The sequence below is a fragment of the Saimiri boliviensis genome, chromosome 14 (assembly GCF_048565385.1).
Source record: "Saimiri boliviensis isolate mSaiBol1 chromosome 14, mSaiBol1.pri, whole genome shotgun sequence".
In the NCBI taxonomy this organism is placed as follows: Eukaryota; Metazoa; Chordata; class Mammalia; order Primates; family Cebidae; genus Saimiri; species Saimiri boliviensis.
The window spans coordinates 84,750,403-84,768,382 of NC_133462.1; the positions used below are offsets into that span (position 1 = coordinate 84,750,403).

The following is a 17,980-nucleotide window of genomic DNA, read 5'->3' on the forward strand; positions in this document are numbered from 1 at the left end:
GCCGGGCGAGCGCAGAGGCAGCGCGTCGGTGGCAAGCGTGGTTCTGCGCCGGCCGAGCCGCCCCCCGCGCGCTCCCGGAGGCCTCGGGGCGGCGGCTGCTGGGGGACCGCGGAGGGGCCGGCGCCCAGTCCAGCCGCACGTGCTCGGGGCGGGGCCGGCGCCCAGTCGAGCCGCACGTGCTCGGGGCGGGGCGGAGGGGCCCGGGGGGCGGGGCCTGGGCGGGGGCGGCACGCGGCCACGTGACAGGGCGGTGCGGCTCTTAAGCGGCGCGGCAGCTGCTCGCAGCCCGAGCTGGTGCTTCGCCCGAGACCCAGCGCCCAGGCGAGCCGCCCCGAGAGCAGCCGCGCGAAGGTCACCCCGCGCCCGCGCCCGCGCCCGCCGCCGCCGCCGCCGCCGCCTCCGTCGGTCCGTGTCCCGGTACCCCCGTGCGTCCGAGCCCCGCGCGCCCCGCCGCAGCCCCGGCCACTTGAGCGCCATGAACCAGATCGAGCCCGGCGTGCAGTACAACTACGTGTACGACGAGGATGAGTACATGATCCAGGAGGAGGAGTGGGACCGCGACCTGCTGCTGGACCCCGCCTGGGAGAAGCAGCAGAGGAAGGTCAGCAGGGGGCCGCGCGCGCGTGGTGGGGCCCGGTGCCCCCGCGGGGTTCCCGTGCGCGGGGCCGCGGGGCCGGGCGAGGGGGCGCGCCGTGGAGGTGCTGTGCTGTCCGCGTCCTCGCAGCCCCGGGGGCCCTTAGGAAAGAGGACGCGTCCGGGGACGGGCAGGACACTGAGCGTCGTGTGTGCGCGCGCGCGTGTGTTGGCAGCATCAGAGTCGCAGAGCGAGAAAAGCGCGTTCTCCGTCTGCTTCTGTTCCTCGCACCAACCCGCGCTAGGCCAGGATCTGAAGGAGTCTCTGGGCTGCACCTGCCCCTTCAGTCTGTGACCTCGGCCACCGAGTTATACTCTCCTGGGCCGTTTTTGTCCTTTTCCCCCAGCCTCTGCTCTTTCCGATTGAAAGAAGCAAATGAACATCAGCTTCATTGCAGTTTCCACCCGGCTGCCCCCAGAGTCATGGAAAGTCATGTATTCAATCTTTTGGGTTCCTGAGAAAGGGGTGTTGTGTGAACTCTAGACATTTACCGATAGTCACAATTATTTCACACTCTATTTATAGTTCATTGAGGTAAGCACACAGGGACAAAGGAGTCAGCCAGCTTCTAAAAAGCTCCCTCCCCATTTTGGTTGGCGCTCTCTGGGGGTCAGTGGAACATTCCACTATTTCAAGGTTTCCTCTTGATCCTTCTGGCTGGAATAAATAGGGAATGCTCACCAGGAGGCTTAATCCCGCCTCTTACTTGACTAGGCAGGGAGCCTGGTTGGGTCAGGCATGACAATAGAGACCTGATAACCCAACCTTACGAAAACAAGGTTATGGCAAAAGCCAAACGCTCTGTGCTTCCCCCCGCCCCCCATTTTTCTGGGCGTGGGGCGGGGTAGATTTCCCTTCTAAGGGCCTGCTTTAAGTGGGTAACCTGTGGTGACCATAGTGTATCTCTGTGTAGTTGGCACTGCCAGTGATTGTGCGATAGTATTTGGTGAATAGGGGTATGATGGTGGAGAACACGCATCCCAAACTTCTCTCCCAGCAAACAGCATTAGCTGGAAGAAGAGATAATTATCAAATAACCAAGCACTATTTTTATATCAGGATGTTTCTTGTCTACCCTCTCTCCTAAAATACCATTTACTATTATTATTTTAAAGCTCTAACTTAGCTACATTTCAGTCTGTCCCCGAGTTTCTTAAGGTTTTTGCCATCCCTACCTTTCTTAGAAACAAGAAAATGGGAGTAATACATAGAAAAAAACAAAATTTCAAGGCTTCTACTGTTTTTGGTTGTGAAGAAAGCACACGGCTTGAGGATTACTAATGTGTCATCTGGACCAGCTGATGCATCATCAATCATCACAAAGTTAAAAAGTGGCTTTGATTTTTAGCAGTGAGTGTTTATTTTTAAATAATTTCCCCAAATTTTGGTTACTGCGTTTTTCATGGATTAAAAAAAGATAACTCCCAGGTCTGTTTCAAAAATTGCTTTCTTATAAGGAACAGAAAAATAGTTAAGGAATTGGACAGGTAGTCTGCTCATCATTTTTGAAAGTGATAGTCAAATCACAGTACTTTCTGTTGCTTTTTAAAAAGATACAGTGCAACAGCAAGTTGGAGGTAATGTCAATTTCCAGAGGCCAGATTGACATGCCTTCCACCATATTTAATCTTTTAATATGTTTGTAGTATTTTTGGATATATGGCTTTGTAATTCTTTTAGGTTTGGGATTCCTCTGTTGACTGTATTATTATAATTAAATAATACTTGAAGTAAAGTTGATTATTTAAAAATGACATACTTGCTGGTCCCAGTCCAAAATGATGCTAGAGTTTAACAAGAGAATTTTTTTTCTTAAGATAGTTTGAATGTTGTGCATGCTTGGGGAGTGAAACTTCATTAGGACAGATCTAGAAGAGTCTCTGTTTCTACTTTTGATACAGACTCTGCTCAAGTCAGTAAAACAATATTGAACTGTGAGCTCAGGGTGGCCAGAGGAGTGGCCTCTATTTATGTCCTATGAGACAAACTGCTGGAACCGGACAAGGGTAAAATGCCATTGTTTCTATTGTGGGCTGCCTTCTCCACATTTGCCATTTCAGTGATATGCTGGGTATGAGATCTGTCAACAGATGCCGGTGGCACATGGTGACGTCTGCAGCGTTATAATGGATGCGATGCCTAATTATATCTACAGTTCAGAGAGTCTCCTGGGCTCTGGTAATCCTTGCTCTGTGGTGTGGAATGAAAGCCTTGCTGCAGAAGGACTTTATAAAAGTGTAGTGTGTTTTACAAGAAAAGGGAATCCAGAAGATAGTGGGTTTAGCCTGAGTGTGAATAGGCATTTCCACGTGTCTACCTTCTCTTTCAAAAGTGTGTTACACACAAGAGTGTGTTAATAGGGTTAGGAATATTTATATTTTCTATAAAGAATATCGTATTTTACTTCATTCAACTCGTGGGTAGAAGATAAATGCCTGCATAATGACAGATATGAGATATATATATATATATATATATGAAATGTTTAGAGTCAGGCTTTTGCTCTGTTGCCCAGGCTGGAGTGCAGTGGCACAATAATAGCTCACTGCAGCCTTGACCTCGTGGGCTCAAGTGACCTCCATGAGGTGGAGGCATGCGCCACCACACATGGCTAATTTTTTTATTTTAAAAACTTTTTTGTAGATCCAGGGTCTCACTCTGTTGCCCACGCTGGTCTTGAACTCCTGGCCTTAAGCCATTCTCCCACCTTGGCCTCCTAAAGTGCTGGTACTGTGGGTATGAGCCACCATGCTCAGCCCCAGATTCAATATTTAAGACGCTGAAGTGCTGAGGCACACTCTTGGTGTTGGAATGTTTTACCATATAGAACACAGTTTAGGGATATCGACTTCCAAGTAAATCGGGACCTCTTCAGTGGACTGTTGAAACTTTTAGAGTGTTGGCGTCTAGAAGTAAGCTTCTCCTGGAATCAAGGAACACACTGAGCTAGTACCTCAACCAAAGCCTAATTGGGAGGTGACTTGTCAGAGCAGCAATGCTGAATATGTTTGCTATCTTCACAAGCTCAGGGCTCTGTCCTTCACCTGACTGGGAGGCTAGAGCAGACCTTTTAAGGAAATGAAATATGTTTCGATACATAAAGGGTCCTTATGTCCATAATCGGTACATGGTTTCTTGATCGATACACTTTTCTGGGTGTTCCAGTTGTTTTTAGTGGTCCCTAAGGACATTCAGATTCATCCGCCCTCTTCACAGCTGAGCTAGCTGGGTTCGCCTTGGAGCACGTCCTGCGAGTCTGGCATTTAGGCGAACGTGTTGCCATGTTGGGTCAGGCAGCATGGCAGGATGTGTGTGCAGAGGCAGCTGCCCACAGGGCCCGGATTGAATAGAGAGCCTGGGAGCCTTCGTGTGGCCCCTGCCCCTGTTCTGTGGGCGGCAGCTGCTGATTTAGACCACAAGGTGAAGGCTCCTCCTGCCTGATGACACATACTCTTGCATGAAGTTTTCCTAGTAGAAAAGGTACTAATTGTTAGTTCCAAGGATTAACAAAAAGCTTGTGATATTTCTCAGATCCGTGAGACCCAGATGAGTTGAGGCTCTGCCTGGTACCCTCTGTTCGACTACAGTTGAATCACTCAATGTTTCAAGTCTCAATTTCTGCATCTAGAAAATGAAGATAAATACATGTCTTTCTTAACTCAGGGTTTTTTTGTTTTTTTTTTTTTGTCTGGATCAAACAGTGAAACTGTTTTATGGTGAAGGGGTTTTATACATTGTAAAGTGATCTGTAAATGTTCAAATATTATTATCCTTGTGCACCGAATACTTGTTAATCAGTACTGTGATTAGACTTGTGAGGGATAATAGGGCATGAGACTTGGTCCTTGGTGACCTTGATGTACTTTGAAGATTGTGGGGAAATACACATAACAGAAAATTTACCATTTTAATCCTAAGTGTACAATTCAGTGTCGTTACACACAATATTCACATTATTGTGCGACCATCACCACGATGTGTCTACAGAATATTTCCATCATCCCACATTGAGACTCTGTACCCATTAGATACTAGCTTCCCATCCCCCCTCCTCTGGTGTACTTTTTGTTTTTTTGAGAGTCTCACTCTGTTGCCCAGGCTGAAGTGCAATGGTGCAATCTCAACTCACCACAACCTCCACCTCCTTGGTTCAAGCTTTCCTCCTGCTTCAGCCTCCCGAGTAGCTGGGACTACAGTTGCACACCAGCGTGCCTGCCTAATTTTTGTATTTTTTTCATAATTTTTATGTATTTTTAGTAGGGACAGACTTTCACTGTGTTGGCTAGGTTTCGAACTCCTGACCTCATGATCTGCCCACCTCGGCTTCCCAAAGTGCTGGGATTACAGATGTGAACCACAGCGCCAGGCCCAACTTTTTTCTTTTTTTTTTGAGATGGGGTCTCAGTCCATTGCCCCAGTCAGAGTCCAGTGGCATGATCTCAGCTCGCTGCAACCTCTGCCTCCTGGGTTCAAGCGATTCTCCTGCCTCAGCCTCCCTGGTAGCTGGGATTACAAACACGTGTCACTACGCCCGGCTAATTTTTTGTATTTTTAGTAGAGACAGAATTTCACCATGTTAGCCAGGATGGTCTCGACCTCCTGACCTTGTGATCCACCTGCCTCAGCCTCTCAAAGTGCTGGGGTTACAGACAGGAGCCACTGTGCCTGGCCTGGTGTACTTTTAAAGATAGGATTTACACTGTGGAATACTTGGAACATAAGAAATTGTTTGATAATAAGTTTAAGAATAAAAGTTAGCTGGGTACATTGGCTCATGCCTGTAATCCCAGCACTTTAAGAGGCCAAGGTAGGAAGATTGCTTGAGCCCAGGAGTTTGAGGCCAGCCTGGGCAACACAGCAAGACCCTGTCTCTGCAAAAAATAAAAAGTGTAGCCAAGTGTGGTGGTGTGCAGCTGTAATTCTACCTGATTGGGAGGGTGAGGCCAGAGGATCACTTGAGCCCAGGAGTTTGAGGTTGCAGTGAGCTGTGAGCGTGCCACTGCACTCCAGCCTGGGCAACAGAGCGAGACCCCATCTCAAAAAATAAATAAATAATAAAAAGAATGAAAGTTATAGGAGGTGAAGTAAGGGAAATCACTGTGGGTAGAGAATAATGAGGAGAAAGCTTTTGGGAGCAGAACTTGAGCCTAAATTTGAGTAATAACTAAATACTGGCCAAGTAGAGAGAAGGAAACAGAGCATTCTTGGTTAGAGAGAGTGTGAAAAACTTGCGTGATTTTCTTTGGTGGGCAGTGGTTGGGGAGAAGGAATGTAAGTTTAATATAACAAGTGTTTACCTTGGCACTATCAAAGCACTCTTGCATCTGATATTTCTTCTCCATCAAGAGATGGGAGAAGTTCAAAGGTAAGAGTATAGAAGGATAAAGTAACCACGGTGGCCAGACCAGGACTCGGGTCTCCCGACGCCTAGCTTTGTATTGGATCTGTCTGTGGCTCGTGGTGTGTTTGTGTATGCGTGATAAGGAGATAGTACCTGACCCTAAAGATGCATATTCAACCTTAGAAAGTTGGATCCATGCAGAAGAGTAGGTAAGAGAGGACCTGGGGTGCGAAGGTGAGTGTGGACCTTATTCTCCAAGCCATGCAAGCTCCGGAGGTTTTTTGAGCGGGGAAGAGCCATGTTTTCAGAACTAGTATTATTGGAGGGATACATTTGAGTGGACAAGGGCCTGAGGCTGGGGACCCAGGCAAAAGCCTGTTATGGGGCCGTACAGATAAAGTGGTGAGGATCAGAACAAGGGGGCTGTTAGAAGCAGTGGTGAGGAAGGCATCAATTTGAGAGTGATCCGGAGGGATTATACGAAGTATTAAATGACCACATGTTGTTCCACAGTAGGCTGTGGTATAAATCCAATTAAGTAGATATGATCCTCCCCATTAGAGCTCCTGGACTTCAAAGTCAAGACAGTGGTATTGACAAGTAACAACCAAACTAATGAGGAGAATCTGTTTATCCACCGGGACGCTGTGTCTGGATAAGAAGTTAAGTGTTTACAGAATGTGTCATTATTCAGTGCAGGGAAAGGCGCCACCGTGCTGGGGTGGCGAGTCTGGTGTCCACGTGGCTGTTGCTGGGAGGGAGAAGCGGAGTTGCAGATAGGCTTTGAGAGCCAGAGGAAGTTCTTAACGTGCAGAAGTGTCAAGGAAGAGGTTAAAGGCAGAGTCCTGTGTGGGCACTAAGAAACCTCTGCACCCAGAGGGAATGTAATAAATACGCATGCGGTTTGCTACGGAGACTCACAGTTGCAGGACATCTGAGGCACAAAAACCGCTCTTTGCCTTGACATCCTATTCGGGACACTAATGTGTCTTGGGGTTGCCCCAGGCCTTCAGCCACATTCACCAGGTAAGAAACTTAAGCCCATCATAAGATTTTCCAGGAGCGTGGGAGGAGGAATGTAACTCTTAGCTGGGAAACTTAATGAACGCAGCCTCAGAAAACTGTCAGGAGCACTGCAGTCGGTCGCTGCAGCTGGGAGACACCTACAGAAAAGGCGCAGTTCTGGAGTGGGTGCCGGCGCCACCGTGATGAGCAGAGGAGTTCACACGGAATACGTTGGAGGACAGTCAGAATCCTACCACCGTTTCCCTGGGAACAGCACTGAGTCTTCCAGAAAGAACAGAAAGCAAAGGAGAAGCTTGCAAACTACTATGCTAGGCAAATTTCAAAGGAAGGAAACCCTTAAGTGCAAGAATTGGGCTTTTCTGAAGAAGACTGAGGGAAATTTTTGGTACAAACATATCTGAACATATGCGTGCATACACACACACACACATATCCCCCACTCACCTACCCACATATTTGAACACACACACACACACACACACACACACACACTCTCACACACACCCCACTTCCCATCTCCATACTTTTCGGGATCGGCAACTAGGAGGTGTTTTTACCTGGAACCCTAGTAAGGACCGGAATATAAATGGAACACAAGCATGATCATTCATTCTTCCATTCATTTGGCAAACATTGGTGTAGTCCTTCTAGGGACCAGCACAGTGAATTGATGACACCATCATGGCCCTTACGGCGCCTAGTTCAAGAGACAGGAGAGGTCTGTGAGAAGCAAGACACGGGGCACCCAACAAAGCCCAAGGTGTTTCAGACCCTCCTGCTTGGTTGCACTTCATGGTGAATGGAAATGTCTTTCTCCCAGGCGCCCGAGCCAGAAACCTGGGTGTCACCCTTGCCACCTCCCTCTCTCTCACACTGCAGCCGTTGGGTCACCATCTCCCATGCGGTCCTCTGGACCCTACCTTTCCCTCTCCCTTTGTGCTCCAAGACCTTCAGGCTTTCCGCCTTCCCTGCGGAGATGAGGGTGGTGGCCTCCCTTTTTGTCACCCTTCCAGGGGTCATGTTTGTCTGCTGGCTTTTCTCCATGATGCTGGCAAGAATGATTTTAAGAAGACACAAGCCTGGTTGTGGTATTTTCCTGCTTCAAGGCTCTCTCTGTGTCTTCATATCCTTCAGGAAAGAGCTCAAGCCTCTTACGGAGGTTTGAGGCAGGGCCTGAACTAGCCCCATCGTCTGCTGTTCAGCACCCCAGCATCCTCAACGCAGGTTTTTAAAGATCTCACGTCCCCGATCACCTCTCACTGGATCTGACTCCTGCCCTTGTCTCTTTCACAGACCCTCCCCGCTCCCCGTCTCTTCTGCTGCTGCTTCTCTGAGAGCCTGCCTCCTAGAGTGGGGGTCATTTGGCACTCTCTTTGTCACCCCAACAAGGGCTGTGAGCAGCAGTTCTTCTCTAGAACTGCTGGGCTCACACAGAGTCCGCATTGACTTTCTTTTTTTTTTGAGACAGAGTCTCACTCTGTCGCCCAGGCTGGAGTGCAGTGGCACGATCTCAGCTTTCTGCAACCTCAGCCTCCTGGGTTCAGATGATTCTGTACCTCAACCTCCTGAGTAGCTGGAATTACAGGCACACACCACCATTCCTGGTTAATTTTTGTATTTTTCAGTAGAGACGGATTTTCACCAGGCTGATCTTGAACTCCGGACCTCAAGTGATCCACCTGGCTCAGCCTCCCAAAGTGCTGGGATTATAGGCATGAGCCACTACACCTGGCCTTTTTCTTTTTCTTTTTTTTCTTTTTTTTTTTTGAGACGAAGTCGTGGTCTGTCATCCAGGCTGGACTGCAATGGCATGATCTCAGCTCACTGCAACCTCTGCCTTCTGGGTTCAAGCAATTCTCCTTTCTCAGCCTCCCAAGTAGCTGGAATTACAAGCATGCACTATTAAGTATGACTAATTTTTTTGTACATTTAGTAGAGACAGGGTTTCACCATGTTGGCCAGCCTGGTCTCAGACTCCAGACCTCAAGTGATCCATGTGCATCGACCTCACAAAGTGCTGGGATTACAGGCGTGAGCTACCACACCCGACTTGCACTGACATTTATTGAATGAAGAAATTATGAATTATTTCTAAAAAACTTTTAGTATAATTACTTTAAAATTAAAAATCTTTCATTTTAACAATTGAAAGCTTTTTGACAGTTGTTTTGACTTTTTGAGCTCTAAACGTGTTAACTCCCATCTCATACTTGCTTAACACTTCTTAAAAACGTTCTCTTTAAGTATTTTCTCAAGTCTCTAAGAAGAGTTCCCCGACCTGATTCTTGTTTTAAGGCTGAGCTGTCAAGGCCGAGCGTGGTGGTGCACGCCTGTGTTCCCAGCACTTTGAGAAGCTAAGTCCAGGCTGTCTCTTCAGGCTAAGAGTTAGAGACTGGCCTGGGCAACATAGAGATACCCTGTCTCTACAAAAAAAATTTTAAAAATTAGCCACATATAGTGGTGCGTGCTTGTGGTTCTAGCTACTTGGGAGGCTGGAGTGAGAGAAGTGCTGAGCTCAGGAATTTGAGGGCGCAGTGAGCTGTGATAGATGGCACCACTACACTCCAGCTCTGGGTGACCGAGTGAGAAATGAGCTTCTCATTTAAAAATGTTCAGGCCAGAGACAGTGCCTCATGCCTGTAATCTCAGTCTTTTGGGAAGCCAAGGCAGGCAGATCACATGAGGCCAGGAGTTCGAGACCAGCCTGGCCAACATGGCAAAACCCAGTCTCTACAAAAAATACAGAAAACAATTAGCCAGGCATGGTGATGCACTCCCATAATTCCAGCTACTTGGGAGGCTGAGGCATGAGAACTCCTTGAACCCAGGAAGTGGAGGCTGCAGTGAGCCAAGATCATGCCACTGCACCCCAGCCTGGGAGATGGAGTGACACTGTCTCAAAACAAAACAAAAAAAATCAACAGAAAGTTCAGAGATAGGCTCTGTCTGAAAAAAAAAAAATAAAGTGAGCAATTGGAGTTTAGAGCTTTTAGAATTGAAAAAATAATTATGCAGATTTATGTATATCATAATAAAATTTATTACTGTATTTATGAGAAAAAGTTCTGGTAACATGAATTTGATTTGAAATGAGTTTTTTTCCCCCAGATTGAAAACCTTCATCCACTTAATAAAGAAAATTCCAAGTTCATTTATGATTCAGAGAAGTATAAATTTAAATTTGTTTTTGTATAGAAAACATGGGGAACATTTTTTGGCAGATGCGGTGTGCTTCACGGTAGTGGAATTGGAAAATGGAGAAGAGATTGCAAGTGATTCTGTAGTCCTGGGGAAGAACTGGCATAGGCGGTCTTCATCCATGCCAATCCTAGACCAAGAAGTTGGCATAACTTTGATTTGTCTTATATTTGTTTTTGCTAGGGGGTAAATGTGTTGGTCATAGTCTTTAGAAATTACTATACCCTGAAAATAGATTATTAGTATGCATTACAACCTTTTCATAAAAAGCCATGCTGTCTTAGAAAAGACCTACATTTCATTAGTGATTGTGAGAACCAAATGTACAAATAGGTGAATATGAAATTGTTTTGGGGCCAGGTGCAGTGGCTCATACCTGTAATCCCAGCACTTTGGGAGGCTGAGGCGGGCAGATCACCTGAGGTCAGGAGTTTGAAACCAGCCTAACCAACGTGGTGAAACCCCGTCTCTACTAAAAATACAAAAATTTAGATGGGTGTGGTGGTGGTCACCTGAAATCCCAGTAATTTGGGAGACTGAGGCAGAAGAATTGCTGGAACCAGAGTGAGTCAGCTGCCCTCACAGCTGGTGTACAGTGAGGTCGTGCCACTGCACTCCAGCTTGGGTGATGGAGCAAGACTCTGTCTCAAAAATAAATAAAGAAAAGATTGTTGTGGGGGATGGCAGCAAGCAAGTATTTAATCTGAAGCTATGATTGAGTTTTGCACAGGTAGTTATAATTGAGTTGGAAAGACAAATCAAGAAATCCTATCTTCTAAAGTCATGTGGAGTCTTTATTTTGTTAGTCAGACAAGATGTGAAGATGACAGTTACTTTTTGAAGGTAGGTAATCTCATTGCTGTATATGAGAATTTTAAGATAATTTATATATAAGATAGAGCCATATGAAATATTTGATATTGACCATTTTGACCTCCAAAATTTGCAGTCTCTTTGTTTCAACTCAAACAACTTTACCACTGTTGCCCCCCTATATTTGAGGCCCTTGACCAACACCACAAAATAGCCAGGCTGTAAAACTGAATTCAAATCATTTCTAGCCTTATCTTTAATGTCTTTGGTATTCATCTGTAAAAGCAAAGGGCTCTTGAGTTTTGTAGAAGTTAAAAATGTGAGATTTGAAGCCAGGCACAGCAACCTGGCAAAACCCCATCTCTACAAAAATACAAAAATCAGTCGGGTGTGTTGGTATGTGCCTGTAGTCCCAGCTGCTCAGGAGGCTGAGGTAGGAGGATGGCTCGAGCCAGGGAGGTTGAGGCTGCAACAAGCCATGATTACATCATTGTACCCCAGCCTGGGCTCCAGAGCAAGACCCTGTCTTGAAAGAAAAAAATGGGGAATTTGGATTGAGGGCTTGATATCCAATGAATAAAAGGAGAAAAGTCAAGACTGGAGATTGAGGTACAGAAGTTACCAACGTACAGCAATGGCTGCAACTCTGAGGGTGTGAGTGGAGAAGGATCTACCTGGAAGGCACCAAAGCGAGCTAAGAATAGAGGCCTCCTAGAGGAAGCGGCGATGGGAGCTGAACATGGAAATCCTGCTTTTCTAGATGAAAACATCATCTATTAGACAGCTTGGAACCCCTCAAACTGTCACGATGTCTTTGATTTTCTTTCTGGAGAAATCTCTCCTTGGTATTCTACTGGAACTTTGCCAGGCAGCCTGAATCTGGTATTTAAGTTGGTTTAGTTACCGGAAAAGAACCACAGCTTTGGTGCTGTGGAATGCAATGTCTTTTAGTTCATAAGATGAGTTATATTTTCAAAGGAAGCAAAAAACTGTAAGAACTTATTTACGGTGGTGTGTTCAAGTCAGTGACATAAAATTCTTCCACACTCAGAGTGGCCAGTGATAGGCTTTGCTAAGGAAGGCTTTATTGAACATTTGTAATATGCCCAAAGGAAAAAAAAATAATATAGATTTTAACTCCAAGATTGGATTTTCTCTTTCAGTTTTATCATTTATAAAATTAAGGAAATGAATTATTGTTCTCATTTAGATGTTTTATTTTAAGGCTTTAAAACATAGATGTTTTGGGTGTCAGAAGAACAGTCATGAAAATGGTAAAAGACATATAGAAAATTGTAATCTGCTTAGAGATTATGCATAGAGAGTAATATTTTTCGGTTTTGAAACACATTTTTGAGGGGAGGCAGGTGTTCAGGTGATCAGATTAGAAAAATACAAACCATGTGTTTTGTGTTTTACAGACCGTAATATTTCTATTCTGTTACTGGAATTTTATGAAATATGAGGTAGCCAATTATTTTATTGCATACTTTGGTCTTTCATGTTAGAATTTGGAGCAGAGGATGTTGTGATTTTTTTCAGTCTAACACCAAAACCAAAAAGTATTCCAATCAGACAGTAAAAGTGGTAACTTAATATATGGATTTTTACCTAGTATCCAAATGATTTGCTGAATGAGACAGAGAAACAACTATTATTGAGAAATTCCAGGCACTGTTTTAACCTTATGTATGATTTTACTTGATCTTCACAGCCGTCTTGAAAGGTGAATATTACCATCTGCATTTTTTTAGCTAGGCAAGTTAAGTGAGTTGCTCAGCGGTGGTTGAGGGTGGGAAGGTGGTACCTGGAAAATACAGAATTTTGTCTAAATCATGTAGAAATAGTTCTCTCTCTCAATTGAAATTTTATAAATATGGAGATGCTAATTATTTTATTGCATATTTTTGATCCGAAAATGGTAGAGCTGGATTTCAGATCCAGGCTGCTTAACTGTAAATGTCTTGCCTTTTATCACTAAACTTTATCTATTTTTGTTGCTTTCTGCTTGGATTTGTAACCAACCCAGGGCAGGAGACTGGGATTCAGTATTTCCGATTTTCCACTTGTAAACCTCCTGCCTTTATGGAAGGGCGTGTGTGTGTGTGAAGTTTTTAATTTCTAAACTGGTACAACTGGGAATGTCTGATGACAGTGAGAAAACGGAATGTTGAGGCATTGTACATGTTGTCATTCAAAGATTTTCCCCGAGTCAGGCTTTGGCAGTTGTGTTGTGTAGCAGAAATACCCACGTAGGAGGAAAGGGGCCGCAGGCGAAGTCAGCTAAACCTCTCAGAGTTTTAGAGGGCATGCTGTGAAGGACACATCTGTGAAGTGAATGCTGGTATGCCTGACTAGCTTCCAAAAGAAGCCAGAGTTCAGGATGCCTGAATATCTGAGTCAACTCCCTTTTGGAACTAGAAAATGAGACTTTCGGAGGCAAGAACATGATTAGAGTTATCCTTCTACGGGTGCTGCGTCTTTATCTACAGGAAGGCCCTCTAAGATCAGAGCTCCACAGGGATGGAGCCTCACACGTTTTGAAATGGCGGTACTGAGAACTCAGTTTACATAAAAGAAAATCCTGTTTATTATGGGAAATTTTAAACATGCCCCAAAGCCGAGAGAATTTAAGTGAATCTCTCTGTATCCACTAGGTCAAGGAAAAACCAAGCTTCATAAATAGGTGATGACTAAAGGAAAATAAGGTTGAATGGTTAATAAAGACTTGACGCGGAAAGAAACTGGCACGAAGTAAAACTGCAAAGCCGGCTGCTGAATACCTGCTTGATGCTTTCCCCTGCTTCACAATCCTCTTTCCCAAGGCCTCCCACTTCCCGCAGCTGCCTCTGGCCACCTAGGCCTGCTCTAGAGACTGGAGTGCAGTGACACCATCTTGGCTCACTATGACTTCCGCCTCCCAGGTTCAAGGTATTCTCCTGCCTCAGTCTCCCGAGTAGCTGGGATGACAGGCATGCACCACCACACCCGGCTGATTTTCACTGATATTTTTAAAGGGGACTTTTCTGAGACAATAACCCTGTTGTCTAATTCCAGTGAATTTCAGGCTCAATAGAAGACGGGTAGGCTTTATCCTATATATGTGGCTGGCTAACCATGGTGCCCAGATGTGAAGTCAGTACCGATAGGATACTCATTGTGTATGAGGCATGTCCCCCTCCTCCCACTGTACCCTGATCTTGTCAACTGATCCTCATCTCCATCAGGTTTATTGAGATGAGTCCTCTCTTAGCTCCACTGACCATTGCTGTTACTGCTTCGAGTGATAAGCCTGAATGTAATAAGACAGGAGGTGGGAACAATGTCTGACGATGCTGAACTTGATACTTCTGCATCTATGTTTCCTCCCCCACCCCCGGAGTACCCTGAAAAATTTCTTTGGGAAAGGTTATTTTTAGGGGCCATCTTGCCAAGACTGGGAAAGGTTATTTTTAGGGGTCATCTTGCCAAGACTGCTTCCGGGGAATTTATTTAGACACAGCAGGCCCCTGTCCTGTTAGATATGTGAATTCCCCCATATCTGGGAATGTTCTGGGTAGCCCCAGAAAAGTGCTGGGGGAAGGCTTTCATTTTAACCCTAAAAGATGGGAGATGGTGTGAGGAGCAGCACAGTAGCCAATGACCTTGGGCAAGTCACTTCATCTCCCAGGACCTCTGTTCCTTATGAAATGAACTGACGAAAGCGGTTGGAGTCGTTTCAGAGGTAGGGCGACCCTACCTCCGTGTTTGTCCAGGACAATCCCAGTTTGTGGCTTTTGTCCCAGAGGAATTATAAATAGCACCTCTTTTGACTCTCAGAAGTGGCCCAGTTTAGATGACAAACTTTGGTCACCCTGTTCTGAGGACATACACAGGCAACCTCATGGAAAGTTAAAATAATGTTGGCACCCAAGTGATTTTTCCCCCCAGGTAATTTATACATAGGGTAGTAATGACTTTTCTCAAAGTACTGGCCTATTTCTGGAACTTTAAAAATGTAAACATTGGTGAAGCAAGGTTTTTAATTGTGTGTGTGCACCAAGAATCTAGTTATTCTGAATCTTTTAATTCATAAATCTTTTAGAAGACCAAGCTTTGCAAAACCCTGTGAGAGTGGGTGCTATGAATGGAGGGCTGTGGGATCACCAGCCAGGCTGAGTCCTCCTGTGGGCCAGGTTGCCCTCTGAAATGAGGGTCACTGATACACTTTTTTTTGTTGTTGTTGTTGTTTTGAGATGGAGTCTCGCTCTATTGCCCAGGCTGGAGTGCAGTGGCGCAATCTCAGCTTGCTGTAACCTCCAGCTCCTGGGTTCAAGTGATTCTCCTGCCTCAGCCTCCCAAGTAGCTGGACTCACAGGCAGCTGCCACCACAACCACCTAGTTTTTTGTATTTTTAGTACAGACGGGGTTTTACCATGTTGGCCAGGTTGGTTTTGAACTCCTGACCTCAGGTGATCTGCCTGCCTCAGCCTCCCAAGTGCTGGAATTACAGGCGTGAGCCACTGCACCCGGCCAACTTTGGGTTTTGTATTACATGCTGTGTATATGGTGTTATTAATATTGTATATACTTACACTTTGGAGAATTTGATATTAATATGGGCCAGGTGTTAATGACACTTATTTTGGACAGCTGCAAAACTAAGAGTTAAACCTTATTTGAAGATCGGGACTCGTTACTAAAGTCACGTCTGTTGATTTGTTCTGACAGTTTGTCTTTTCTGAAAATTATAAGGATTTATTTCTATGTTTAGGCACTTGAAAATCTAGCAGTGAAATGGTGAGAAATGGATTTACCATGTGACAAACCATGTTTAATAGAACATTTTCCCTCATTTCTATAATGAGACACAGGTAGGAATGACACCATGAGAGTCTTTTAAGGACTTGGTAGGGAAGCAGGAAAAATCATGTCAGAAGTGACTGACGTGTGACGGTGAGTTCTATTGCTGTAACTGGTATCTGGGTAACTGGATATTAAAGGACTCAAAAGGATTTCTGTTCTGCAGTCCCAGGACTTGGCCAGTGTGTATCTTTCCAGTAGGATTTCAAAATGTGATGGCAAAGTAGAGCTTTTAACGTGAAGCTTTAAAAAAAGTCTTGACGTAGCAACTTCATTAAGCACTTAACTTCAGAACTCTAGGATTGCTGGGTTGCCGCTAAGCTAAGTGGTGTTTTCCCCTCCATTGGGAATATAGAGGATTCATGCAGTAAAGCTGGCTGGCATCATTACAGACAACTAGGGAAGGGCAAAGAAAATAACTTACAAATCTCAGCTAACAAATGTTTATGCTCTCCTGAATTATTTTTAAAAGATGTATATTTAAATAATTGCATAAGGAATGCATGCTTACTCTAGAATATTTGGGGAATATTGTATTTTAAAATTAGAAATTTTTCAATATTAAAAAAGTCACAACCTGGAAAAAACAAGTGTGTGTATTTTGCCAGTGCCTACCAGCTCACTTTCTGCTATAGTCTAGAAGCAGGTATTTGTGTATTTTATACTGTAATATGCCATGGTCTGAAATGGCTCCAGATGTAGAGACTTTATTACCTATTTTCCTGAGTACCAGGCAGCAGGAGCCCTGGAGAAGAACTCTTGGTGGAGGAAATCCCAGCCTGGTTCCCTCCGGTGTGGAGTTGGCAGGAACACTGGAAATGCCCAGCTTCTCTGTTTTGATTGCATATGTTAATCAGAGTTTTCCCCATATGTAGGGGAAAGCTATAGATGTACCTGACTGTGGGCTGTTCCTTACTTAGAATTGTTCTCTGGTCTGGGACAGCAATGCAGAGAATATGGTGTATTACAGAGAGTTGTTTCATTCTAAATGAATGCTTGCATCTCTGTGTGTAGGCAGCCATTTATTTGGGTCCCTGAAAATAGTAGCAGTATGGTGAACTTAAATGAAAGAATATTTATTTTGCTGTCTGTGTAGTACAAGCTGCCTCCCCAGTTGCTGGATGGGTTGAGCGGGGAGTCATCAGTGTGCTTTTCTTTAGGCGTGAATTCACCCTGAAGAAGAGAATGAGGAAAGTACGATAAAGACTCCTGCTGCCTAAAACTGAGCAACAGTTGGGTCTGCCCTGTCACAGAGCCACATCTTGCACGTAATTACCCTGGCTCCAAGGGAACAAGTTATTTTCAGAAGCGTAGCTCAGGATCAATCAGATGTGAGGCTGTTTGTTGGGAGCTTTAGTGGGGTTGCTTACCAGAAAGTCCTCAAAGGAATTCTCCACGTAGTTTGTGCCAGCCTGGGGGAGGCAGGTGTGACCCCACACAACATTCGGCTAGTGGCTAAGTCAGGCTCCTAGCTTAGGAAATCTTGAAGCTCAGATGACCAGGCATCAATAGCTTTCATGCGTTCCTTTGGGGTTGCTACCTTTTTTTTTTTTTTTGCCTTTTAGAGCAAATATGACTTAGACTTTGATTCTAAAGATACTTTGATTTGGTTCGTTTAACATATGCTTCCAGTCTTAAAATAGTTTGGGAAGAATCTTCTTATTTCTAGTCTTAACTCTTGAATTTAACAGTTAAAAGGTGGGGGCAGGGTTTCATCAGGATCATCTGCTAACCCTCGTTTAGGAGAGAAAATGCTCTATCTTTTTTTTTTTTTACAATTAAAATCTTGTTTCAAGAATTTTAGAACACCCCTTGGAATTAATGTAGAGCTGGACTGAATTGCAAGCTAGCTTCAGGAATTGACAGCTCCGAAATGTTTGGTGACCTTGTTGGTTGCTTCCCTCTAATCTGAGGATTAAAGAGAGGTAGAGAAAAGTAACCGTAGCTGAAAATTCAGAATTAGGAGACTGAGTATTAAGGACTCCTGCAAATGGTAATAAAATGTTTGTAGGACTTTTTCTTAAGCAGGAAGGAAATTAACAGATGGAAATACTTTCGCTTCTTGATAAATGTAAGATCTTTATGAAACAGGAAAAATGCTAAATAATTCAACCCAAATCCAGTAT

The 17,980-nt window shown here is 44.8% G+C and overlaps 1 protein-coding gene across 2 annotated transcripts in view; it reads left to right on the forward strand.

The window, feature by feature from the left end:
* The first annotated feature begins 276 nt into the window (after positions 1 to 276).
* The window catches only part of ACTN2 (actinin alpha 2), a 79,039-nt gene continuing 61,335 nt past the window's right edge, over positions 277 to 17,980 (forward strand). The window contains exon 1 of one of the 2 annotated variants that reach the window (XM_039464254.2): positions 277 to 601. In XM_039464254.2, coding sequence (XP_039320188.1) covers positions 476 to 601 — 126 coding nt within the window. In that variant the 5' untranslated portion in view covers positions 277 to 475. The remainder of the gene's footprint in view (positions 602 to 17,980) is intronic. The other variant, XM_074385354.1, reaches the window with a different exon arrangement.